The sequence below is a fragment of the Chlamydotis macqueenii genome, chromosome 1, assembly GCF_036417535.1.
Source record: "Chlamydotis macqueenii isolate bChlMac1 chromosome 1, bChlMac1.mat, whole genome shotgun sequence".
Taxonomy (NCBI): domain Eukaryota; kingdom Metazoa; phylum Chordata; class Aves; order Otidiformes; family Otididae; genus Chlamydotis; species Chlamydotis macqueenii.
The window spans coordinates 76,029,866-76,056,899 of NC_141556.1; the positions used below are offsets into that span (position 1 = coordinate 76,029,866).

Sequence of the window (27,034 nt, forward strand, 5' to 3'; positions counted from 1 at the left end):
GGGCACCAGATTATAAACACTGTGAAATGCTGAGCTGATGTAAAGCTGCTTTCCTGATAAGGAGCTCTTCAGAATGTTTGGAAAGTTCAACTTGACTGGGCAACCAGTCCTGGCTGAACTCACAAGGCTCAGTGCCAGGGGCGTTTTGGCTGGTTTGCCCCTTTGGTTTGATGCCGAGTGGTTGAGACTTTATGTGCCCTGGGTGTCGTTCTGCCTGAGATCCACCAGGCAATGGCAGTGGTAAAGCAGCCGTGGTGGTTCTGCCATCAGCCATCTCTGTCCGTGTGTGGACAGAAAATAGGGTCGTGCATCCCATCAGGTGCTGCAGCATTGCTGGGAAAACCAAAACCCAGCTGGTGGCTGCTCTGGTGCCCTTTGTATCTGTTCCCAGCTCCCAGCCTGAGATGACAATCCTCCAGGTGGGGCATGCCACTCTCTGCCACATCTCTGGCTATTTGAGGGAGAGCCTTGCTGACTGTCAGTGTTTCAGCCCCAAAACAGTCTGGCAGCAGAGCAAAGGCAGTCTGCAACTGCCGCCTGCAAGTGCTCGCAGGAGCCTCTTTGTGGGTTTAGTGCTTTTCTGTCCAAGAGCTTGGCACAGATTTCCATTACTGCTGCCTTTCCTTTTTTTTTTTTCTTTTCCTTTGCTTCCAGTCCTTCTCAGTACAACACTTTGCTGCTGTTTATTGCTTCCCTTGCAGTTTCGGGCACTGTTGGAAGTTAACACCTTTGCATCCTGTGAGTATCTAGAGTAGCTATCCTTGTCCTCACTTACGTGTTCCTGCTCCTTTGTAACCTGTCTCGTCATTTCATTTAGAGACCTTCTTTGCAGCCGTGCTCCTGCTCACAAGACCTCTGCCAGCTGTGCTGCAGCACTCTACACAGAGAAGTCGGAGGAGTGATGTGTGCAGAGCAGCACGAACGTGGTATCGTGTCCTCTGGATAGTTCCTGCAAGCGCTCATCTGGATCAAATGTGTGGGGCCAAGGGGTTTCTTGGTGCCTGGGTGCGATATTAAGGTTGTGCTTCTGAGCTCAGTGAGGTGTTGTCAGGCAGTGATAATCCCCTGTCACTAAAGGTAGGGGCAGCACTGTTTGGAACAACTGAAACAGCTGCCTGTTGAGAGGATGGGAAAGAGAAGCCCAACAACAATGCTATATCAGAAGAAGCTATTAGTGTAGTCAGTTGTGACGGCAAGAAACTGTGTATGTACGCAACAAATAGTAGTGCTGGACTCTGTCTGTCTCCTTTAATGGTTCTACTATCTGATTAGTTGTCAACATTTGTTAATTTCTACCACAAAATATGTAGACAGTTCTGAGGTTTGCATTATTAAGAGTGTGTTGTGTATAATTTACAGCATATTATGACAGCCGTAGTTAATGCCATCAATCCATGCCATGGAGCACTGAGATACGGCTGAGCTGCTGTCTCCTGCATTATCTAGAACAAGTTTGGAGCCTTGGTGATGTTACAACTGGAGAGGAAACGTGTGTAGTCATGTTACTCTTGTTAGGCATTTGCACATAGCTCTTTGGAGCATGGCATAGCACGAGGTCGCTGGCCTGCAGCCACACCAGCTTCTTGGGATCTTGTTGGATCTTGCAAGCAAAGGAGCGCCAGGCTCGGTCACAGTTCTTGGATAAGAAACCTCTGAGGAACAGGCTGCTGTTCCAGAGATACTGGAGACGTCCTTGTGGTGCCATGTGTGTTTTGGCATGCATGCATGCTGAGTGTGTTTCTCTTTTTTTATTGTTACCTGATATTTTCTTACTTCGGAAGAGCACTGTGTTATTTTCTAGTGCTAGTGGGAAACAACACTTGATTTTCCTCTCCACTGTACTGTGCTTGGTTCTAAGTGATTTGAAGATGAACTACTTGAGACCTGTAGACAGGCATACGATGTAACAATTGCTCAGTTGCAAGTTGAATACATCCACACTAAGTGTGGCCTTGGTAGCAGTGTGGAGCTGCTTTGAGATTCCTGGATGCTATTTCCATGTGGAGTGCTGGCTTTTTCCCTACTGGTGCAAAGTTCCCACAAGTGAGAAGTTCCCACTGCTGAGAATTTTGCACAGGTAGATCAACATGTGCTCTGCTTGGGTAGGCTAACTCCTTAAAATAGCCATGATAACCAGAGTAACAGGAGTCCCAGCTCAGATGAGCAACTTCTAACCTAAGCCCTTCAGGGTGATTGGTTTCCTTTGATTTAATGCCCAGTTTACTTCATCTTTGTGCCTGTCTTCAGTCAGGTTAGATCTTTTGAGTTTGGCCAGCCAGATTTAGGAAAATAATGTATCTTGAACAGTGTATCCTTTGTGTTGGCAGACTGCTGTGTAGATGTTCAAAACTGCTGTCCCCACCTAAGCTGGAAATTTCCTGCCTTGGACCACGCTGCTGTAGTACCGACAGAGCCTTGGGCCAGGCTGCCGCAGTGCAAGGTGTTGTGTGAGTACAGAGGAGGTGGTCTCAGTGGCAAGGAGTGTCCATGGTGTGGATTCTTGCCTGCAACCATGTGAAAATGTTTTCTCTGTCTGGAAGGTATATCATAACTGTCTGGTCATGGCTTCTCAGTACTGGTTTTAGGCCTGAGGAAGTCCTCTGTCCCAGGATCTGCAGTTTTCCCTCCTTCCCTCTGCAAGTTCCCAGGGCAGCCCTGACTGCTGGAGTGCTGCCCTCTGGGTACAGGTCCCCTTGCTTGTCACTCACTGTAGGGTCAGTGCTAAATGTCTCCTCCCGAGGCTCCTGGGCATGTGGTCAGATCAGATTGGCTTTGTTACCTATTTACTCAGCAGGCTGCCTTTGGGACACGTGCTGTTGGGGTCTCCTAGGTACCTTACTGAGATCTGTCTCTTCTCTGCTGAGTGCATGATCATGTGCATGATCACTTCCCTCCATGGAAGGTCACCTCTTTGATGTTGACCTTGCCCTTCCACCACTGGGTCCCCTATTTCAGATACCTGGACGTCCTCTGGCTCTTTTTCATTCTCGTTCAGTAGTTAGGCATTGTAGGCAGCATAAGCAGCCTCGTCCTGCCCGATTACAAGCCACGAGGGAACACAAAGTCAGTCTTTGCAAAGAAACCCCTCGAACTCTGGTCGGTGGTGAGATTGCTGCTGCAGCCAGAACATCCAGCAGCATTGATACGGGATTTTGGCATGGGGTCCCCAGCTGTGCTGAGTTGGAAGAGGGTGACCAGAACTGGGAATGCTCTTCAGCGCTGAGGACAGTTGGTGTTGCAGTGTAGCAACAGCAAGTTGAGGTTTCTTTGCCTTAAACAAAGATGTTTCAGTAAATCATAAGCAACTTTTGCCTGAGTAACATTGAAATAGGTTTGCAGAAGCTTTGGAACTGGCACAAAAGTGTCAGAAGTGTGGCTGAACATCGGCACTTGTGTCATTGGTAGCTGAACTTGGGTTTAGAAAAATGGGATGCCATTTAAGTAGTTGTCTTGTTCATGTTATTTTCCTAAGTCTTTTTTTAGACACAATAATGCAGCACAGGCAGTTAAACCTCTGCTTTTTTTGAGATTTTTAATTAGCTGATGGTACTGATTCAGGTCTTGCAGTCTGTAAAATACAGCACATCGCTTCACACTATTTCATCTTGGATAGCGCTCCGCTTTCTTTTTAAAGATAATTTAAATAGACTATTGGGGGAAGGGAACAGGAAACCAAAGCACAGAAATGGCAATTTAGTATTCCTGACATTTCTCGGAAAGCTGCTTAAGATTATCTCCTTAAAATGGCAGATTTCGCCTGCAAGTCAAGTAGAGGAGCAGGAACTGGTATTTCATTAAAATACTGTGAGGGGCCTGAATGCATTTATGATCCCCGAGACATTTGCACGAAACAGGAGCTTGCTATTTGGAACTGTCAAAAGTTTTAATAAAGGACAAAAACCAAATCCCAAAGGCCAACTGCATGACTTGAATACCTCCACTGCTAGAGATCTGATTGTTACCACACAGAGACATACCTGTTCCTGGCCTTCCCCCCGCCCCCCCCCCCCCCCCCCCCCTTTTTGGAATGTACTTGTGAAACCTTTTATTTTAATGTTCGATTTAGGTAAGTTGGAATTTAGGTAAATTGGAGTGATGATTGCTTTTATACATTGTTAAATGTACGGTGAAACGAACTGTCTTCCAAAAATTTATCAAGAATTGATGAAAAAGGAAGAGATCACGGCTTTCTCAAGGCTCTGCTATGTGGGCAGTGCTTTGTAAATGTTTTTTCATAGAATTGAGAGTTATGCTGGGTGTTTTCCTTTTCTCTCCTCACAATGTCAAGGAGTTGGGCTTCTGTTGAAGATTCTTTACTTTAGCTTGAAAAACTGTGTAGGAAAAGTTATCAAAAAGTTGGCAAAAGATAATCTGCTGGGTAAGGTCTATAACAACAGCAGTAGTTGTGTAGAGCATGTTACCGTTCCATTTTGGAAAGCAATATTATGGCACTTCTAATAAACTTGTACTTAAGGCAATAAATTTAGTATTATCCATCCGCATTTTCCACTCAGATTGTATACACTCAAAAAAAATGAGAAGGAAACCCTTCTTTTACATGTCTTACCTTCAGTCACTTTTTAAGGTGAGGCATTTTCCAGCCAGGGGAGATAATTGTTAATGAAGTACAATATAATGGCAATATATTTTATAAGACTTTAACAGCACTAATCTTGGACTTAGTTACGTGCAAGTGCTTCTAGTACTCATGTGGATTTCCACAAGCTTCACCAGGGCTTCCTGTTGGACTTGTAGCTTATTTGCACACAGTATTTATCTTCAGCGATGAAGTAAGGCGGTTTCCCTGGGTAAAGCAGTTGAAGTGTGTAGCAGAGTGCAGAAGCACCCAGCTTACGCAAACTTGGGCGCACAGTTGCAGTGGCTGGTTGTAAAAGTTTGTCCTGGAGAAGTCCTTGGGTGGTAGCATTTAAGTAGTCAGAGCTTTCTTGTGGTCTTGCTTTTTGGACTTTGCTAGAAACACACTAATGGACAGTGTTATTTCAGTAATGCAGTACTTTCAGATATTTTATTTCTGTTGTATACCAGCAGTGAGCACACTCATGTTGATTGATCCATAGTAATTCATTTGCAAAAGTAACAGTTTATCAACAAGACCTGAACTTCTACAAAGTATCATGGTATTTATATCTTACCAGCAAAACCTTGAAGTAGATTAATCCATCCATAAGCAGCAGAGTTTTGTGCTGTAAGGAGGGTAATTACCGTAGGGATTTTGTAGTGCTGCTGGAGGGGGTGGGAGCAGTGGCAGACTTTTCTGTGAGCAGTTCAGCACATTTGTGATCTAGAGCTTCCCCTGTTTCTGTCCCATGACTGAAGAGGCAGCCTTGCATAACTGCTTAATGCCTTTGCTGCAGACTGTTACTCCATAGCAATTAATAAACTATGAGCTGTCCCCAAGAGGAGATGTACTGTGACGGGACCCCTGGATGGAGATGTGTGATGAATTACATCCTGAAATAAGCAATGTTTCTTTTCCTAAATCGAGCTGAAGCTGTAGGTCTATTGTATATGTAAAGTAAACATTCTTGCCAGTTTGGGATTTACTTTTCCCTTTTTACAGAGCAGAATGATTGTAGTTGGAGCCTTGGCATCGCCAGTGTCTTCTGCAAGCCCAGACTAGACTGTCTCAGTGCTTTCTTTCTGTTCAGCAGAGTAAGAGTAAGATCCTCCTCTAAGGGAGGATCCCATCCTAACTTTAGCCAGTGCTTCAGAGCTAAATATAACCCCATGGAAACAGTCCCTCCAGTGATGGCTCAGTAAGCACATGAAAAATAGTCAGCTCCATCAAAGGGAAATACAGGGGCAATAGTTCTAAAATAGTTATTTTTATAGATCTATTACATATGAAGCAAGAATCAACCTTCTAAAACTTCTTTAGTGCTTGAGAACAAGTGAGACTTATCTCCAGGTAACTCCTAAGCCTCTATATACCACGAAGGGTCTGGCACCAGATGTTCACATGGTTGCTGTGAGGAAGCTACTAGTTCATGATGATGAGGAAATATAATTATTTGTTTGCTTATGTTTATTTGTGGTGGTGGTTTTTTGGTTTTTTTGGTTGTTTTTTTTTTTTTTTTTGGCATGATAATAGAGGACAATTTCTAGGACCTTCTTTCTTTTAAACTGGTCCACTGAGGTCCTTGCTTGAGGCACGAAGACCTAGTACATCTTGCCAGCAAACCACTTTTGCTTTCACTGCCAACTTTGGCAGTGTTTTGGGAGTCCTGTTGAGTTCTCCCCCTTGCCTCTGAAGAAAACCTGGACTTGTGGAAAGCATTTGACAGTGTCCCGCATGACATCCTTGTCTGGCTGGATGGCCACACTCAAAGAGTTGTGGTCAATGGCTCAATGTCCAAGTGGAGACCAGTGACGAGTGGTGTTCCTCAGGGGTTGGTGTTGGGATTGGCCCTGTTTAACATCTTGTTGGTGACATCCACAGTGGGATTGAGTGGCCCCTCAGCAAGTTCACTGACAGCACAAACCTGTGTGGTGCAGTTGACACGCTGGAGAGAAGCGATGCCATCCAGAGGGACCTTGACAGCCTGGAGAGGTGGGCCCGTGCCGACCTCATGAAGTTCAACAAGTCCAAGTGCAAGGTCCTGCACCTGGGTTGTGGCAATCCCAGGCACAAATACAGGCTGGGTGGAGAATGGATTGTGAGTAGCCCTGAGGAGAAGGACTTGGGAGTGATGGTGGACGAGAAGCTCAACATGAGCAGGCAATGCGCCCTTGTGGCCCAGAAGGCCAACTGCCTCCTGGGCTGCATCAAGAGGAGCGTGGCCAGCAGGTCAAGGAAGGTGATTCTGCCCTGGTGAGACCCCACCTGGAGTACTGTGTCGAGCTCTGGAGCCTCCAACATTAGGACATGGATCAGTCCAGATGGGTCCCCAGTCCAGAGGGTCCAGAGGAGGGCCACGAAGATGATTAGAGGGCTGGAGCACCTCTCCTGTGAGGAGAGGCTGAGAGAGTTGTGGCTGTTCAGCCTGGAGAAGAGGAGGCTCCAGGGAGAACTAGCAGCCTTCCAGTACCTCAAGGGGGCCTACAAGAAAGATGAGGAGAAACTCTTCAGCAGGGCCTGTTGCAATAGGATGAGGGGTAATGGTTTTAGAATAGAAGGAGGTAGATTTAGTCTTGATAAAAGGAAGGAATTTTTTACAGTGAGGGTGGTGGAACACTGGAACAGGTTGCCCAGAGAGGTGGTGGATGCCCCATCCCTGGAAATGTCCAAGGCCAGGTTGGATGAGGCTTTGAGCAACCTGATCTAGTCGGGGGTGTCCCTGCTCCTTGCAGGGGGATTGGACTAGATAACCTCTGAAGGTCCCTTCCAACCAAAATGTTTCTGTGATAAAACCATTGAAGATGATCAGCTCACCCCTATTAAACTTCATTAGGGTTTTGACAATGCAAGTGGACCTTTGTTTTTCCCATGAACAACCTTCTCCCTCCTGTGGGCTTTGTGGACTGGGCATTTCTGTTGGTCACAAATTCCCTTTTGATGTCAGCAAGATTATTTGCATCTTGCAGGTTAAACCTGTGTTGTTCACTGGGACCAGGATCTTCAGCCACAGGTGGGGCTGGGGCTGTACCCTGTTTGTATTTGACCTTTGATACATGAAGAACTCCTTCGCCAGCTGGTATCGTGAAAATCAGTGTATAGTTAATATATACCTTTCTACAAGACTGAGTCTTCCCTCCCCACCCCACCCAAAGGTTGGGAAAGTGTGAAACTCTTGTAATGTCTGCTTCTTTTAGCATCAGATGTCTAATTTGATTTGTATGTAAGTAGGAAAACTTTGAAGCGTTGTTGAAATACAAAGGAAACGTACTTCAAAGAAATGTAACATTCAAAGTATATCTGATCCCTTGAGGTTTTTGAAGTTTTATCTTGAGATTATGTATTCAGGGGAACATTTGTATGGAAATACTAAGGGTCATTAATTCATCCAAAACATTATGAGTCTTGCCAGTCGCCATGCGTGGAACTATTCTGTCCTAGTTTTGACTTCACATCATGGCGGGCGAGCGATCCTTCACCCATGTGTCTGTGTTGCAGGTGTCCGTGACACAGAAGTTAGCATGGTCTCTGCCAGGGAAGCCAAAGCACAATGCTGCTGCGGTGTGACCCTTGTTCAGTACTGTTACCCCATGCCCAGCAGAGATCCCTGGAAACGGCCAAATAAAACTACAGGGCATTATGCTCCCAAAACGCCTGATTTGCGTTGGTTGCTCCACTGGAGAAGGGCCGTGGTAATCCTTGCAAGGCAACGGGGTGGTGAATTAGATTTCTAATAAATACCTTGAACTTTGGGAGAGTTCAAATGTTGGATCTGAGCTTCTTAGGGTTGGGCATCCACTCCTGTGAAAACATGCCCTGCTGTGCTGGAGGAGGGGGCTGTTGTTGTTCCTTTTGGCAAACAAGGATTCTGGCATCGAAGTTCTTAATTGCAGGATTTATACTAGCAGTTCCCAGAGCTGAAGGGTGGGAGTGTGTGTGTGCAGGAGGAGCTAATTAGATGTGTGTAAATCATGGCCTGGGCAGAGCTTTAAATCCTAGGTGTGTTGTTCCAGCCTTGCTATCTTCTGTTACGTTGAGGTTTTGGAAAATTAGAAATCTGAAGTTGCACAAGACTGACTTTTTCCTAATACAACTATGAAACAGCGGCGAGGTTACTTTTGGTCTTTTTATGTTATAAAAACAACTTTTAATTAAAATAGTATTAAATGACTTGTATTGTTTTTGAAGCTTTATTTTAATTACATCTGTAGGTTGGGGGAAGGGAAACAGTTAAGCAGCCTAAGCTGGTTTTTTTTCCCTTTATTGCAGACTTTAAAAGAAAAAAAAAGTCAGATGATCCTGCTTCCCCCATCCACATCCGTTCTATGCCTTACTATATTACATGTCAAATAAGGGACTTCCTGTCTTCAAACTTCCAGGATATTCTCGGATCACATCAGACTTCCTTCAGCAACCAACCATGTGGTTCGATAATATTTTTTTCTTTCTTAATGAAAACTGAAATCCTAGTGGAATTACTTCTCTGTAAGGTCTCGAGTCCTGGGAGAAATCGGATATTGCAAGATTTATGGTGTAAAACTGGCTTTCCACCAGAGCCTGTAAATTTGACTGGCGTATGAGAGCTGTAAACTAGCTTAAACATATTGCAGTATTTCTACGTTATGGTTGTTGTTGTATGATTAAGGCACACCTAAGTTTGCTTCAGACTCCTTGACTTGGATCATGGCACCACTGGCCCGGGGTGCGCAGGGTGGTCTGTGCTAACCCATCCATTGCTTATCCTGTTGCTTGAGAAGGCTTTGCAGCCCCTTGCTTTGGTTAGACTGTTCTGGGTACTCAGACCAGGCGGTTTATAGGTGTGTTTGCACTGCATTACTGCAAGTGGATTGTAAATTATCTGCATTGCTCTTAACAGTTATGTTTTTCCTCCATTTTCTGCACTATAGTCCTGTCTACTAAAGGCAGCCTACTCTTAGTGAGGTCAGTAATAAACCACAGTTTATTGCTATATCTGATGAAACAGACATTTTGCATTGTTCTACATAATTTAAAAAAAAAATGTTTCACACTTAGCAGATCGTAACACATAAATTCAGTCTTAGTAACCTTGTTATCCCACAGAAATCTAGGTGAATTTGTAGCAGCTGCAATTCTGTCCCCAGTTGGGCATCAAACATGCATTGATGCAAGTACATATTAAGTTTCTGACTGCTAAGATTTTTCTTCATCTCATGACCTCGTTGTAAAGCTGGCACTTTCTGCTCATCTTGTTGACAGGGTGATGGGTGGGATATTTCCCTCTCTTATGTTTGCACAGAGGCTTGGCTATGGGATGAAGAGTGGCAGCTGCCTTCCATCCCTAGGTCTTTCTGTCTTACTGAAGAAGTAGAAAGAAGTCACCTTTTCCTCTGCCACCTCCTTTCTTCCCAGCTTCTCTCCTCTTCATGCTGCAGAAGAAAGGTAAGACAGTAGGGCCAGAACCAGGTTTGTTTCATGCTTTGCTCCTGCATGGGTTACAATTCTGGCTTCATGCTGACCTGTTGCCTCCCTCCACTTTGCTAGTGAAAACCCTCCTGCCCTTCAGTATCACCCATACCCCATGACTGTAATATCTGTGTAGCCTCCAAGCTCACCCCAGGATCGATCCCATTCCCCAAGCACTGATGTCTTTCTCTTGGGAGCTCCTCTGAGCCCCAGGTACAGCTCAGCCCCTACTCCACTGAGTTTTTTAGCCTTGGGTGATGCTGGAGGCCAAAGGGCACCAGGGCACGAAAATGTCTTTCTGCAAGGGATGGTGAGGAGGAGTCAGTCTGACAAGAGGATGGAGAGGACATCATCTCTATCCTGAAGAACCAACTGTGGGCTTTCATGAAAAAGGAGTAGGCCCAAGGGTAGACAGGACACACAAATCTCCAGCTGAGCAACGCTGAGTGTTAGGCAACGGTGCAGACAGCATATGTCTCCTTTAAAGTTGCACTGTAGTAATAGAGTTTTTTTGGGGGGAGAATTTGTTTGCTTGGTACTCACTAACCAGTGCAGCATTCAGAAGAGAAGAGAAGGACCTCTTCCTCGAGCTGAGAGAGCACAGCTTTTGTCCTTCATCTCTTGGCACTGAAACTTCAGTGTTGAAAAAGCAAGACAAAATCAACAGCACTCTGCCCGCCAGCTGGGGAAAAAAAAAAAAAAAAAAAAAGCTTTGCTTACTCCAGCGTTACCCAAATCTCTTGTTATCAGACTCGAGGCTGTGTTGTCCTAGGGATTGGAGGTTGTATCCTGGGAAAGGGGCATGGGGAGCAGAAGCCAGTTGACAGAAAGTGTGGGAAGGGCAGTGCTGGGAAAAAGCTGTGTCTGAGTGCCTCTTCTTCACCCTAAGTGTGAACCAGCATCTCTGGAGCTGGGCAGCAAACTTAGGCTGTGTCCCAGGGGAGAAGTAGGATGGTCCTGAGGGGATGGGGGAGAGCATCCTGACAGTGCTGCACTCCCTGGGGAAGAGGCATCTCCTTGTTCTGCAGCTGGATAGTGCATTGCTCTGCAGGATCTTTGTCTGTGGCTGCTCTGGTTGGCAGTGGGATAGCACGGACAGCAGGTGTCAGAACACAAAGGTGACCATGTTTGCGTTTGCTTTCTCGTTGATGAGAACAAACACGCATGTTTCAGAATGCGTTTTGCACGTGGGCCTTTTTAAAGCTGAGAATTAATTCAAAATTTGAAGTCTGTGTTTTGAAGCACACACTACCTGTATCTGATATTTCATGACTCTCAAAGGTAGAACATAGTGCTGCCTAGAGCAGGTTGTCTTGGTGTAGACTCTTTCAGACTCCAAAGTGTACTACCTAGACATAAGCTGTTGGCAAAGCTCCAGCATGAGGTATTGGCAAAGGGCTTCAGTTTAGGAGAAAAGAAAGTGAAAAGGTCCACGTGTTTTTAAGGTGAATAAGAGAAAACCAGAGTGAAAATTGGCCTACAATTCATTATTTTTAAATTTTTCGCTTTAAAATTCAGTTCCATTCTATTACAGGAGGGGAAAAAAAAAGTCCTCAACCATGTTAAATTTTGCCCTGTGTAATTTTTAAAGCAGCAAGAGGAAAGACATGGCAAATCATGCTCTATCAGGGGATTGTTGGTATGTCAGTGGTACAATGGCGGTGCTGGCAACCTCAAGTTCTCAGATATTATCATGAGTCTTTAAAAAAACAGAAGTGTCCTCACACACAAAGCATGCACTTCAGATATCATACTCTTGTTTTACATATTCCTGATGAAAAATAAATCTTAAGATAACAAAATCAGAGGGTGATAGAAGGGGAAGGATGTAATGCTGGTGCTTTATATGAAAATTTTCCCCATCTAACAGTTGATGCTGCGGAATTACAAGGTACTGTTTTTTCTGTTGTTTTTTATGCACACGTATGAAAATACTGTTTAAGCTAAATAGATTCTATTTACTATTTGGGCTTTTGATGGTGGATGCCCTCTACTTGTACTTTGTACAGTGGCAACCCTGAAACTGTGAATCTGGGAACTCCTAAACCCGAAGATCCAAAATCTAAAGCCAGACCCTTTCAAATTTGGAAGTTTGTGAATTTGATCTTTGGATGCAGCCCATTAAAAGAAATGACATTGTATCTAAACATGGGTCTGTGCTCAGGATTTGGTGGTTCTTAAGGTATTTTGAAGAACTACCTTTTGGACTCTTACCCAACAGTGCCTCTTTTGTTTCGTAGCCTGTGTGGCCACAGCTTGCCATTAACATGTTGCTGGGGAATGTGAGGCATTTCCTTGCTTGCATTAGCAGTCTTGGAGCGAGGAATGAATCTCTCAATTGTTTTTCTAATCAATGGACCCAAGCAAAACATGTGAGAAAATAACATATTAATTTCTCAGACTCCCTAAGGTGAATAGTTGAAAGCATTTACTAACTAGTTAACCAGTAAAACATGAACAGCCTAAGGCAAAATACATCTCTGGGTTTTTTTTGCAAGCTTCCAGTTGACCTTGGATTTCTTGTGAGTAAAGAGTGAAAGTGAGTCTGAAGAGTGTTTGCAGACAGGTATTTGCATTACACGTCTGCTTTGCAGGTAAGGTACCTGCCTCCATGGCTGCCTCCCTGTCATCCAGCCATCACACAGCTCACTTTTGCATCTCAAACCAACGTAACCTGTCACAGGCTGTGTTTTTTAAATTCCTTTCAATTACAACACAAAAAGAGCTTCTGGAGAATAAGGTAGCAGAGATAAACAACTCGAATTATTTCAGTACTGCAAACCAAACTAAACTGAATGGTTTGGTTTGTATTTGGATACCAAGCTAAGCCATAAACCTTGACTCAGAGACTTTGGGTGTTTATATAAGCTGTTTGCTGTGTATACCTCTCTGCCTAAGTGTGTCAGAAGGATGCTTATCTTGAGGAGGCTTAGCTTTTGCATCACAGCTGATGTGCTTAACAAATTTTAAGGTTAAGTGCTGAATGCAGCTAAGCTGGTTGGTAATAAAAGTTGCTGCGAGATTTGAGGTAAGTGTTTCCCAGATATAAACGATTATGTCTTGGAAGGACTTTTGTGCTTTATGCTCTTAAAATATTTTAAAGTCTTTTCTATGGCTTGATACCTTTTATCTCAATACCCTTCTTTTGTACTGTGGGGTAGGCTTTCAGCCTCAGTGTGCTTCCATTCATTTTTATCAGTTAAAGGAAATAAATAATGTTTGTTGTATAATAAAGAAATAATGAAATTCAGGGAACAAAGAAAGGATCTAGAGTTAGGGAACAAAGAGACATTTGTTGCTTTTTTGCAGCCCTGCGTAATACAAGAACAGTATTGCTTTGATGCCATTGACTGGAGCTCAGCAAGTTCAAGAAGAAATTTATTTTTATATAAAAAAAAATAAATAGACTTTATCAGTTCAAGTAAGCCTTTGCCAATGTTTGGGTTGTTTTTTATTCACAATAATGTTTATTCTTTTTTTGCATGGTTGAGCATTGGGTTCTTGGAGAGTGCTGAGTCAGCAGACTGGTGGGGGCCCTGAGCATGGCCCCACTGGACTCCCACTTTGGGGACAAGGCGCATCGTAGCTGTCCTCCAGAAATGGAGGACTTGTAGGTGGAAGGACCAGCCAGAGGACATGCCTGGTCTCACCAGGCCTCCTTCCTTCAATGTCTGAATTATGTGGCCCAAAGCATGTTTGGGACCTTAACTGGCTTTCTGTCCTTGCCTCACACTAAGATACAGCATTTCCCAATTTTACTTCTTAAATTTCATTTGTTCGTCTCTTGCAAAGCAACAGAGAAGTATATTCAGCAAGGATCCATTTTCTTTTTTAGTTTCTTCTTGCAGGCCTGGAAGGTATGAAATCGAGTCTTTTTTTTATGTTAAAAGAAATGTTAATGACTCCTAGTGTAAATTAGCTGAATATATTCATTATTAAGTGTTAAAATGCTACTGACTGGTGGCACTGTAGTTGAGTATCTTCAAAACATCCCATAAGAAATTGTGCCAGAGATTTCGACTCAATTCATTTGAAGCCCGTTTTATTTATGATTGAAATGTGTTTTACAGATAAGTCTCTATGTGTTCGTGTTTCTCTTCTGGCCAGCCCGAAAAAGCACGAATAGATGTGATAATGTGTCTGAAATGGCATTTGTCTTCATGAAATAGAGCTTTACCTTGTGGAAATTAATTACTAAGCCTGTGTTGTTTTAGTGTTGTGAGGCAAGAGAGGTGAATCCAGAAGATGCTTCAGACCTCTCGCACAGTCGTCTCATACGTGTAGGACCAAGAGTGCAGGGACATCACTTTTGACTGCAAAGTGAAATTTGGGATCTTACTTTTGCTGTTAAACAGTTTCTCTCTGCCCACCCTCCCCATAAAAGATGACTGCAGTTTGATAGCTTTTTAATTGTATTTTTGTGGTAGACTGCTCTAGGGTAACAGCCTACTCTTGGGGGTCCTTTTTGTTTATTCTTTACAGCTCTCAGAAGCAAGCCTAATGATTTTTTTTTTATTTCTGTGTATCAAAATTTCCTGGTTTAAGGAGTGTCCTGTAGGAGCAGGAGAGCTGGGAAACTCAAGTCATCCATCTTATTACATCATATCATAAAAATAACCTGTAACTGATGCTTTCTTTCCAAACACTGAGTGTTTGCGGAGCGTGTGCACAAAGAGGAAGGCGAGCGGGACAAAAGGCCAGCCCCTGCCCTTCCCCAGAGAGACTGCCTGCAGGGCACGATGTAGCTTTTTCACCTTTGGACCTGCTGTCTGCAAACTGCTGGGTTTTAAAGCGTGGTGTGTTTTGCAGGTGGACATCCAGAATGAGACCACCCCGAAATTTTTTTAAAATAGGCTTGATGTTGCTCCTAGATGCCCCTGTGTGTCATGTTTGATCTAGGAAAGAGAGAGCCTCTGGGTAGAGAAACTGTAATTTCCTAAATATGTAAAATGTTTAAGCACTTTTTTTTTTTTTTTAAAGTCTGCCATCTTAATTAAATATCTGATTTTGAAATCCATATTCAGGCAGCTTTCCTGTTTGCATCCAGCAGACTGCAGTTCCCATTCACAAAGCCCCTTGTTTTTTTCTTGCTTTCCGTGGATTTATTTGCAGGGCAGCGTTTTGTTTTCTCTGTAAGCCGTTTGGAATACATCTTCACTAGCACTATAGCCGGAGGGTTTGTATGTCATTCAAAAATAAAAATAAAAAATCTCCACCTACTGAAAAGTGAACAGCATAGCCCTAGCAACCAGCTGGTGCGTTCGAACCAGAGGAAGGGACATTAAACAAGTAAGACCAAATAACATTGTCTCCGTAACGGCCAGGGATGCAGTAGAAATGCCAGCTAGTGATAAGATATTGTAACCAATAGTGGAGATAGCTGCGTTTGTATTTTATTTTTATTTCTTTAATGGTGGATTGTAAATACAGCCTTGATGAAGTGATGCTTGTTCTTGCCGGCATGAGCAAGGTATTCGGCTGGGAGCTCTAGAAGGGGGATTTGCTTCTGTAAAAACAACTCCCCTGCCCCGTCTTGCACTGACTGTGTAGGCACTGAAGGAGTGAGGAAGGTAAGTAGTCGTTTTCTTGGAAAGCAAGGGAAAACTTATTTTAAATGGTCTGTCAGACGGGTACTGTCAGTACCTTCCTCCCAGGTGTGTTCTCGATGGCATTATGCCAGGAGTGGATTTTATGCATCTGCGTCTCCGTCTCTTGTGTGCATCTTGGTTTTTCATTCATCTGACATGTCATAGATTCACCTGTGTTAAAATGATAATTTTCCTTTTATTTTTTTTCCTTTTTGCTTATGTGAATGAAAGGAATTTAAACTGCTTGACATCATCTGAAATATTAGCTATTCCTTGTTTTCCTAAGGAGCTCCACTGAGCTTCCTCAAGATGGATTTTCATTTGTGTTACCTGACTGGTAACCTGACGTGGTTTTCCTTAGTCACTGACAACAAAAAGACCTGAAGCCTTGAATTTTCTCTTAGGTTTTGTTTCTGTTAAACCAAAGCCATGCAGAGCAAAGCAAAGAAAGGAACGTATGTATCAGGAAAGGTCTGCTGTGTCAGTGGTCTGCCCAGGCTCCTCTCAAAGTTTGGGGAGTCAGAGGCAGTCTGCCCTTCAGTAGCTGCAGGGATTAATCCACTGGCGTTTCAGTATTGTCTACTTTCCTATAATCCACAAAGGCTGCTGATTTATGACTTCTGTCTAATAACTGCGTTTCTTTGATTCCCTCTGCACCTCCCATTTCCATCCCTTTCCTCCTGTGGTTTGTTGTCTTTTCTTGCTTCATGCAGTTTGGTTCTTTGGTCTGTTGGTGTATGAGTCCTTTGATTTCCTCCCTGTCCATCCATTCCCCACGTGCCGGTGATGGTGTGCAACAAATAAAAACGATTCTATGCCCTTGCTGGGGAAGGATGCCTCCAATAGTATTTTTGTATCACAGTGATTTTACTTCCTGACTGCTGGATGTGCTGTGATGTGCTGGGAAGGTGGCCAGAGCAGGATGTACCGTTCCAGGCTAATTTTCAATGACCACTTTTAGGACCAAATAACTGGGGAAATGGGATTTTGTTACGTCATCTCCAGCTGTTCGGCTTGGGGACTTTTTGTTCTTTTTTTATTTCACCTCTCCAAGTTTCTCAGTTGTAGGCTTTGTCAGGCTGCTAACAGATGCACCGTGAGTGGTGGAAGGGTTTTTGGAGATCAGTGTGTTTGCACAGTCTTGCTTCACTAAATTTTATCTTAACATTTCTCACTGCTGCTTTTGACAGCACGGCTCCAGTAGCAGTGGAGGAAGCACTGGCATATCTCTTTCCTTGGAGGTAGGACCAGGTAACAGTGAGGAAGTTGCTGGAGGTCTTCTGGAGGCTGCTGTACCACTGTCTGCCACTGCTGCTCTCGTCAGTAGAGCTGTCTTAGCGATTTTTGACAACTGTGGACAGAACCCTTGTTCAGGGAAAGCAAGGAGTGCTTTTTTTTTTTTTTTGAAACATGAGGGGTGGTTGTGCCTGGATGAAGTGCAAGGATGGTGATTTTTCTGTGCCTATGAGCCATGACTTCATTACGCAAGTGTAAATTAACAGTTCCTTGCGCCTAGTTAATGTCTTTCCTAGACAGAAGGTGAGAAACAAGAGGTGCACTGTGAACAAATGTGATTAGGGAGCACTCGGTTCCTTAGCACATTTTTAGCCTGCAGCTTGGGTTTGCCTAGGCAGCCTCCTCAGTACTGTACTTAATGCTTGATCGTGAGCTGTGCTGAACTCAATGATGACTGAGATGGAAAGGCACCTCTGGAGGTCTTCAGCCCACCCCCTGCCCAAAACAAGGTTGCCCAGAGCAGCCTGCGCCAGGCAGTCAGTGTGTGAGTAGTTCCAAGGATGGAGACCCCAAAAGGGCTACTCTTTCCAGTCCTTGCCACCCTCACGGTAATTTTTTTTTAATTTTTTAATACTTAAGTCAAATTTCCTTTGTTTTAATATGTACTCATTGCACCTTGTCATGTCACTAACTGCCACTGAGAAGACTCTGGCTCCATCTTCTTTACTGCCCCTGCCTCGGGTGTTTATGCACACTGGGAAGATGATAGGCACTACTGATTCCCAAACATTAATTGCCTGTTGTGGGTTTGTGGATGCTTTGTGTTGTTGGTCCTTTTCTGCTCAGAGCTGTGAGGAATCAGCATGTTGCCTGGGGCAGCAGCAGCCCTGGGGTTTCTCTGTGTGCTCCTTGCCTTCAGACAAGAAAATCAGAAATCCAACAGAAATTGAATTTCAGGCAGAAATCCAACACAGAGCGTTCACACTCTATGTTCATAGATGCCCATATTTACTAACCTCAGCAGGACCTGGTTATCCAAGCCAGGATATCCTGAAGTGGAAAGGACAAGACTGTCTTCAGAATGGTCCAAGTGAATGTGTTTGTAAAAGCTGAGTTTTCTGCTCATTTTTGTCAGGTATAGAGGCACTGGACCAAATATTTTGAAGGATCTGCATATTACAGCAGATATTGTACTGCCTGAAGTTTACTATTTACATTATGTTTAAATCCAGGGGCTTCCTTCTTGAAGGCTGGAAGTCTTCAGTTATGATGCTACTGCATTTTTTTTTAAGATTTGAAACACCTTAACTTACAGGTATTTTGACTTTTTAAAGTTCTCTTGGCTTTTCTGACTCTGGCAACTAAATAATAAAGCCAGGCGTTTGCCAAAAGTGCAGTACTTTGTGCTGTCATTCAAAAGTTACCTTAGGGTTTGGACCTACTTTTTATAAGGGAAGTTTTGATGTGGAAGATGAAATGTGTGTTGGCGTTTTAAGGATAGCTTTTCAGCAAAGCTAGCTGGCAGCCGCCAGTGAGAGCAACCTCCCAGCTGGCTCGAACCAATAAGGTGACTTGTAGGAGGGAAAATTGAGTTTATAACATGAATTTTTATTTTGCTATGGTTTTTAGTAGACTCTTTTCCAGGACTTATGCCAGAGATACTGTGAACAACTTTCTTAATTGCTTATGTCAGGGCAAATGTCAGCCGTGATGTGGCCTAATACAAAAACCAAATGGCAGGGTTTGCAAAAGGTTAAAGCAAGTTTTCCTTCCTGATGTTTGTTTAGCTTTGTTCCCTAACTGCATTTATAGCAGAAGTAGTCTCGTGTGTCCTAGATTAAAGCCACAGCAATTTGGACTATTTTGGTGGCTTGTGTGTCCCTTGTGCTGGGATGGAGGGATCGGGTACGTCTCTGACCTCTGCAGCTCCACTTCAGTGAAGTACCTAACCACATGCTTAACTGGTAGCCCATCAGGATTTGGGGTCTGCGAGTTCACCTGCCCAGGCAGCAGGTAGGGCAGGTTCGCTTTCCCAGGCTCTGCTGGAAATACTCCTCTGGGGACCGCTGCTGGTTTTCAAAAGCTTGATGGTAAGATCAGATTGCATTGTTATGGCGTGAATCTCTGGTAAGCTCGAAGCAACATCTTTGGGGGAATAGTCTGGGCATGCACGCTATGTCCAGTGAGTCCTGGGCATTTGAGATATCCTGCCTGTAGGTAAATGATCGCATGCCCTGGACTTCTGGATTGTCAGACGTCCAGAAATCTCAGGCAAATGGTCAGACTCCTCTTTTTCTGTACCAGCAAATTCCTAGAGAGAAAAAACGCGGCCAATGGACACATGGTGTATTGCTGAGTTGCAGCTTCCTTTTAGTGACAGGAGGCCTGTGCCTTCTGTGCAAGCTTCCCTGAAGTGCCACGTGAGATTTCCAAGGTGCTCTGTGGGATGTCCTTTCAGTGGCACAGAGCTGTGGGCAGAGCAGGCCATGGGCTGACCAACAGTAGGAACTGGTTCATCATGCTGGTGCTTTGATTTTTTTTTTTTTTTTTTCTTTTTTTTTTTTTAATGCCAGTTCATTCCTGGTGATGAACACCTCCAAGTTTGTTGTGGTCAGCAAATGGCTTCAGTCTTCCTGCCAGTCTGGTGATGGTGGTGTCTGAATTTAAAGAACATACAGTGAAATTGAATTCTCTTTTGAAGATTGAATTGCAGACTTGAGGCTGTGGATCCAGCTCATGCTACCAGTGTTTCGTTGCTCCTTATGGTGTAGCTGGTGATCGTTCCTGAGAAGAGAGAAGATGATGAGTGATGCAAGTGACATGCTCGCTGCGGCGCTGGAGCAGATGGATGGCATTATAGCAGGTAAAAGCCTGGGGCAGCTTGTTCATTTAACCGTTTTGGTCTTCCTTCCTCATACCTGGAGGGCAGAGTTTCAGGCTGAGAAGGGAATGTGCTGATAATTGTGTTTGGTGGTGTTCTGGTTTTATTTAGTGCGGGGGCGCTAAGTTGGTAGCTTCTGTAGGAAACTGCTAGAAGTTGCTCCTCTTTGTTCAGTGCACTTGGCCGGGCCTAGGGCAGACCTGCTGCTGGCCAAGGCCAAGCCAATTGGTAGCAGAATGTTCCCTGATAACGCCTCTGCGATGACGTATTTGAGAAGGGGAAAACAGAAAAAAAAAAAAAAAGAAGAGATGATGTGAAGAAGCTGAGCTGGGGCAGAGAGAGGGAGGCGCGAGCCTTGTGGGCTTTGCAGCCCTCACGCTCTGGCCTCTTGCCGGGGGGCCGACTGGGCCCGACTCAGCCCAGCCCGGCTGCAAGAAGTGGAGAGGAGATGAGATGGATGATGTGAAGAGATTCTGAGAGGCGTCTGCCTGCCTGTTGTGAAGAATTTTTCTTCTGAGAGGAACGGCTGCAGACACCAAGGTCAGTGAAGAAGGAGGGGGAGGAGTAATGCGGCTCCTGGCCAAGATTCCCCTGTAGCCTGTGGTGACGACCATGGTGGAGCAGGTTGTCCCCCTGCAGCCCATGGAGGCCCACGGAGGAGCACAGATCCACCTGCAGCCCGTGGAGGACCCCACACCGGGGCAGGTGGAGGCCTGAAGGAGGCTGTGGCCCGTGGAGGGCCCGCTGGGGCAGCTGTTCTGGGGGGACTGCACCCCGTGGAAGAGATGACCCACGCCGGAGCAGTTTGAAGGACTGCAGTCCGTGGGAGGGACCCCATGATGGAGCAAGGGAGGAATGTGAGGAGTTCTTCCCCCGATGACGAAGCAGCGGCGTGAAACAACGTGTGATGAACTGACCCCAACCCCCATTCCCTCTTCCCCCCTGTGCCGCTCATGGCGGGGGGAAGGTAGTAGAGGTAATGTTAAACCCGGGAAGAGGGAGGGGTGAAGGGAGGCTATCTTTCTCTCTGTCTCATTTATCCTGCTGTTTTTAGTAATAAATGAATACTTTTCCCCAAGTGGAGTCTGTTTTGCCTGTAACGGTAACTTTAAGGATTTTCTCCCTGTCCTTATCTCAAACCTACAGCTGTTTTTCTTATATTCTCTCTCCCTATTCTCTCGGAGGGTGGGGGGAGAGAGAGACTGCATAGTCTTGTCCCAATCAGGACTAAACTACGACAGATGTCTTCCCTTATAGTGATTGTAAATAGATGGAGTGGAGGGATTGCACAGACTCTCACAACAGACATGGCTAAATGGGTTGTAGTTTTTCTCCTACCCTCTATCAAAGTGCTGCTCAAAGTGGCTGATGCAGTTCATCTGGTGCACACAGCACCATGAAAGCCAAGGACAGAGCATGTTTAAAACCAAGATGACTGTGCTTAAAGAGTAAGGCAGGAAAAGTAAGTTTGCCTAATACTGACTACTCTGAACGTGTCTCAACTCTGAAGAGTTAAAACGTGAATTGAATTTTCCTTTTTTTTTCCAAAATTGGAATGTTTTAGTTCCAGACATTTGGTTTGGACCTGCCTTTAGCTTTTGAGGCTTTTATAACATAATATATCGTAACTAGTCTAAAAAGAGACATCACAAAGTATACAACCTCTTCTTTTTAGTTGAGTCTAGTGAGTTAGAAAATAATGTAAGTACACGACACAGAGGAGCAAAGCAGCAAGAAGTTAGTAGCTTAATATTATTCCAGCAGAGCTATACAAACAGTTACCCAAACTGAAAAAATATTCTGCAGGGGTAGCAATACAGTTATAAAGTCTTTAATAGTTCCACTTAAAATAATTTCCCATAGTGAAAAAAAAAATCATGTAGTGTGTGCTTTGTTTGAACAATGACTTTGCTCTGCAGTTTTTCTAAAGATATTAAGGACACATAGCAGGAACACGTGTGAAGTGAATCCAGTTGGATCGTAATGATCTCTAAAAATACATATAAGCTGTGACTTCAGTAATTTCCATAAGTAGATACTGGTATTTGGATCAGATCATGCATCTGTGTTTCCAAGAGCCTAAGCTGGATATGGCAGGATGAGATTTAACATGAAAATGATATGTGATGTTGGAATGTTTAAGTCACCACAGACTTAATTTACTCATGTGTCTGAAAAGACCTATAAAGTAATATAACAAGGGATATCAACTGCTATGCTGTTCTGGGGATTTTTTTTCTCTTAATTTTTTTTCCAAAGGAATTAGCAGAATACTTGCATTTTTATGGCTTGCTGGATAAGATGAATGAAAGTTCATGGAAGTGCATATATGGCATATCACTGTAGCTTCCAAAAGCTGACAGTACAAAAGCTGTCAAGAACACGTCTCATTGTGCCGAGGCATTACAGTATTAAGGTCACAAATTACTGTGCTGAAATTATAGTTGGAATTAGCTACGTTGACTTAAATCAACCTTAATCCTGAATTCATAGTTTCTTTCCCTACTTAATATATAGCAACTTTTAATGTAGGTCAAATATATGTACTGTGAGTTTATGCAAATAAGAGATTTTTCTCTTTGTTAACATGCAAATGTCAGTGCTACCATGTCAAACTGTTGGGTTTAAATTTTTTTTTCTAGTAGGAGTTATTAAGTCTTTTTATTTATTTTCATATTTTTCTGTATTATTTTAAAAAATTTACAGTGCCTTGGAGCAGTGTAACATATTTCATTGTGAAAAATGCAGAGCATGGTTTCTATCAGTGTCTGGCTTGGGTCATTGCAGTCCCTACAGGGTGACTCAAAGCATTAGCAGAGCCTGTTCCCCCCCAGTACTTTCCCCCTCCAATACATCCCAGGGAGCAGGAGCCAAGCCTTGAACATGTAGGCACAGTTGTGGCGTACGTGTCCTCTGTCAGATCAACCCACCTCCTTCCTGCTGGAGCTACCATCCACGAAGTATGTAGCAAGGGCTTGCCCTTCTCCAAATTACTGCATGGTGTGGGGCAGAATCAAGCACCAATGCTGAGTTTGGTGCAGATAAATGCCTGCCAGGAGTAAGCACCACCTAGCATTTCTCAGCCTTGCTATTTGTCTGAACTGCTTGTCTCGTGCCTGACCCCGTGCGATTTTGCTCCCTGCAGGTTCAAAGGCTCTGGAGTACTCCAATGGCATCTTTGACTGCCAGTCCCCCACCTCCCCCTTCATGGGGGGCCTGCGGGCGCTGCACCTGGTGGAGGACTTGCGGGGCTTGCTGGAGATGATGGAAGCGGATGAGAGAGAAGGGCTGCGCTGCCAGGTCCCGGACTCAACAGCGGAGGCTCTGATTGAATGGCTCCAAAGTCAAATGGTACGGTCTCGCCTTGTTTCACCTCTCATGCACTCGCTTTGCCTGCCACTTGTTTGTTAGACCAGCTCAGACGCTGTGTTTTATGCAGGCATTTAGAAGTTTTAGAGTAGGTTTCAAAGAACCAAAGGGAAGAGATTTTGGGTTGGAGATGCTATGTAGAGCCTTGGAAAAGCTGCCACTCACCTTATACAATGAATTGGCCTGTACGTTCCTCAGTATACCACCATGCCTCAATCTAGGGAGCAAAAAATCTTCTGTAACTGAAGTTTCGTCCCAGAGTGTTGGGGAAAGACATTTTTATAGGAATCAGATGCTTAAATGGGGATGGGGAGGAAGTTGTTTTCAATATGAGCTTTTCACTAAAAAGCATTTTTGGCAGCTGTTTTCTACAGGACCAGTGCTGTTACTGAGCTTCCTTACCTGGTTTATAACAGAAGTGAGTTGTTTAAGCTCAGCATCCCTTTATACCAAACCAAATTTTTATTTTCTGTGTTTGTGAATCTGCCAGTTTTTGTCACCTTGCTTTAAAAATACACTAAAATATACCCAACAAGGCTGTTCTTTCCCCATGACTTGATTTTCCCAAAAAATCAAATATTATTCGAGTGAAAGCTACCTGAAGACTAACCTGGGAAGTAAAATGTTGTGCTTATCAGAAGGTGAGTTATGGATCATCATTTTTGAAGGACCTGCTTGTTTTGCCTCTGGGTGCCCTGTGACTGGTGGCTTCCTAGCAGGACCAAAGACGAGTCCTTGTGCGCGTGGTCTGTGACTGTGTTTGCATTGTGGTGGTCTGCATGTGCGCAGGTTTTTGGGAACCTCCAGCAGTGGAAGTCAACACTTATTTCTAGAGGCTGTGCTTCAGGTTTTAAGTCAGCCTGTAGATATTATGATGACACCGGCGGGTGTGCACTTCTGCATATTTTGCCAAATCTGTCTTAGAGCAGTGTCCGGGTCCTGTTGTCTCACACAATACGGTGTTGGCCAAGGTAAGACCGTGCTGCTGAAATGGGGATGCCAGATCTGATGAAGTCTGGGTCTGATGCAGGACAGGCCACTGTGGTGGCTCAGTGTTGCACCTTATGTATTGCTGTTGTTGGGACGGGCAACTGCCATTGCCTGATCCCTTGCCAGGATGGGCATCACACCTCCTTAGAAAGGGTTCAGTCACCCTGGAGCCACCTCTGATCTTGTGTAAAACGTTTTTATCTGGATACATGGATTTATTTCAGCTCTCAGTTGCAGCTCGGAGTGATGAGTGCAGGACTGTGTGTGGTTGTGGCTGGTAGCGGGTGACCTGACGTGCCATCTAGTGGCACATGGGCTGTGCCGTTGGGGGAAGAGATGGGGACCCAGACTTGCTTCTGTAGCTCTTGCGGAAAGGTTTGAGGAGAGAGCTTTTCTTTTTTTTTTCTTTTTTCTTTTTTTTTTTTTTTTTTTTTTTTGCCTTTGCTTTGAACTACGCATTTGAAAATGCCTGAAACTTAATGAAGTACGTGGGTGCTTTCCCACTGCCTCCAGTGGGATTTGGATCTCGCCCCCACTGTCAAAGCATGACAGCCAACGCTGAGATCAGGAGGAAGAGATGGGAGTGACATTCAAGTCAGATCTTTAAGACACACAGAGTTCCTGCTAACATCAGCGTTTCCTTCCTCTGTAACGTACAGCATTGAACATTGCTGTAACTAGTCTCTGCTGTGTGCGGAGCAGAAATCAAGGGACATAACAGGTTTCATGCAAGTATGACCTTTATAAGTAAAAAAATGTTCATATGCCAAATAAACAACCTTGGAAAATTAACTGCTCCCCATGGTGTCCATAGACATCAATAGTCCTCACTTAGTGATGCTCATTCACTGCCTCTTGTTCTGGAGTGCAGGAACCCAGCAGCATGGCCAGAGGCTGCAGTGCCTGTTGAGATTAATGAGGTGAAGGCCAGTCATTGCCCCTTATGGCAGCGAGAGTGTGATTTAGGGATGCCTGACTGTTAGAATCTGGAACAAGGTCCTTCACACCCACATGATGTGGGTCATGGCCTGGCAATGAGACAGTAAAGGTGGGTTTTTTTGCAGCCATGGGCTGAATTTGGGAGAGGAAGGGCTCTCTTGTGCCATTCAGGTCAGCACCTCCTGAGCACTGGAAATTATGTGCAGAGGTCGTGTGTACAAAAGATTGCAGAAAATGGCTGTTCCATCCATGCTTCTCCTCAGTCTGCCTCAAATTAATCCCTTGTACTCTCTAGCTTCCTTAAAGCCCCTAGTAGGAAAGACTGAACATTACAGGCATGGGATTTGCAGGTGTCACCAGTGTCTCTGGTCCTTGTCTGAGCAGGAAGGTGTTAGCTGAAGTGCTTGGATGATTTACTGGAAGGCTTTCTGCAAGTATGCCCATCCTTACCAAGGAAGGAACGACACCTCCTTGGTTTGAAATCGGTTTAATCCTCCATGCATGAAGTAGTTGCATCCGCCACGCTGTTCAAAGCTGCTGGAACTGGTGTGTGACATCCCATCCGAAGCTGTAAGCAAGTCTCTCATGTCTCAGAGGAAAACAAAAATAGTGTTTGCTGCTGCCAAACTGTATGTCACAAGAGAGAAATTTTCTCCTGGCCCCTGCAGGGAAACTGCTGATGCCCTAGTTGGGAAAAGGGTCTGACAGCAGTCTCCCAAAGTTGCTCACTTCTATAAAACAGGGCAGAGCATTCAATTTTGCCGTGCCAAAACTGGCTGCCCTGTGTCCCAGTACTGCTTCTTAGTGACTGCTTCTTTCTGCTCCTCTCAGTGTGTTGGAGAAGTCTATGCAAGCACTCAGAAAGAGCCAAGGAGTTAAAACACCTCATGCTGATTTTTTTAACCGGTGAATGCCAGATGGCCACGTGACACTAGAGCTCACGTACAGTGCCTGGACATCTTGCAGAGCTCTTCCAAGAGCAGCCATCGGATGGTCCCCAAGGGGAATTTAGAGAAGTTGAAAATGCAGATCTGTGCTGCACAAATAAGCCAGTGTAACTGTAACACGTAATTTCTAGTTGTCTCTCTACAACTCAAACCCAGTCTCTGTGGTGCTGAAACCCTGCTTGTGTCTCCATGTGCAAGCGGATGGCAGGTGAATGTCCTGGCTAAAATACAAATGAGGCCATTTGTTCGAAGTCTGGAAAGGGACTGAAGCCTTTTCTAAGCTCAGATGTCTGAGCAGGAAGGTGTTAGCTGAAGTGCTTGAATGATTGTACTGTGTGCTTTCACTGTGGACCAGACCTGAAATCCATAGACAGATGATAACTATTCCAAAGTTTTGCAGTTTTTTTCTGATTTCTCCTGATCAACAGAAATGTTTAATGTATTCTGATATGTACTTTAATAAAACGTGTGCTGTACTCTGTGAAAATGGAGCTTCTGGCTTGAATATAAGAAAGCATGTGAGTAGTCTGTACCATCATTACCAGTAACAAGATGGTTGTAAATGAAACTCTGCCTTTTGCAAGACCAAGGCAGCCCCATTGTGTCCAGCTCAAGAGAGATCTATCTCTTGAAGAATATTTATCAGAAAACTTGCTCCCAGTCATGAATGTTAATCCAGTTTTTCTTCAGTTGAAACAAACAAGAGATAGACTTCTTTCTGGTAATTATTTTCTTGACAGTGGTTTTTTTTGTGATTTTTTTTTTAAATAAGTCTTATGCAACAACCTTCCCAGAAAGAGGAAACCAACTGTGTCTTGTTAAAAAGGAGGATTGAAGGGTAGAAGTGGGTGGACAGTCCCTTCCCACACCTCAGAGCCAGCTTCCCCAAGCTCCTGATCTGAACTTGTGTATGCGGGTCCTGTTGTGTGTCTTTTAAGGACGTTCTCTTTAAAATCCGCAGCAAGTGCAACTGTGGTTTTAACTTTGGAAGATACTTTCTGAATTTGAATATATTTATTACAATTTTTTTTTTCCACTTCAGAAGTCAATTTCTGGGGTTGAC

General features: G+C 44.3%; 1 protein-coding gene across 11 annotated transcripts in view; it reads left to right on the forward strand.

Moving 5' to 3' along the window:
• PPFIBP1 (PPFIB scaffold protein 1) overlaps positions 1–27,034 on the forward strand; it is a 118,054-nt gene that overhangs the window by 42,928 nt on the left and 48,092 nt on the right. For 10 of the 11 annotated variants that reach the window (XM_086757131.1, XM_086757159.1, XM_086757149.1 and 7 more), the window contains exons 3-4: positions 19,547–19,708; positions 22,872–23,077. In XM_086757131.1, the coding sequence (XP_086613257.1) occupies positions 19,645–19,708; positions 22,872–23,077 (270 nt within the window). In that variant the 5' untranslated portion in view covers positions 19,547–19,644. The remainder of the gene's footprint in view (positions 1–19,546; positions 19,709–22,871; positions 23,078–27,034) is intronic. The other variant, XM_086757140.1, reaches the window with a different exon arrangement.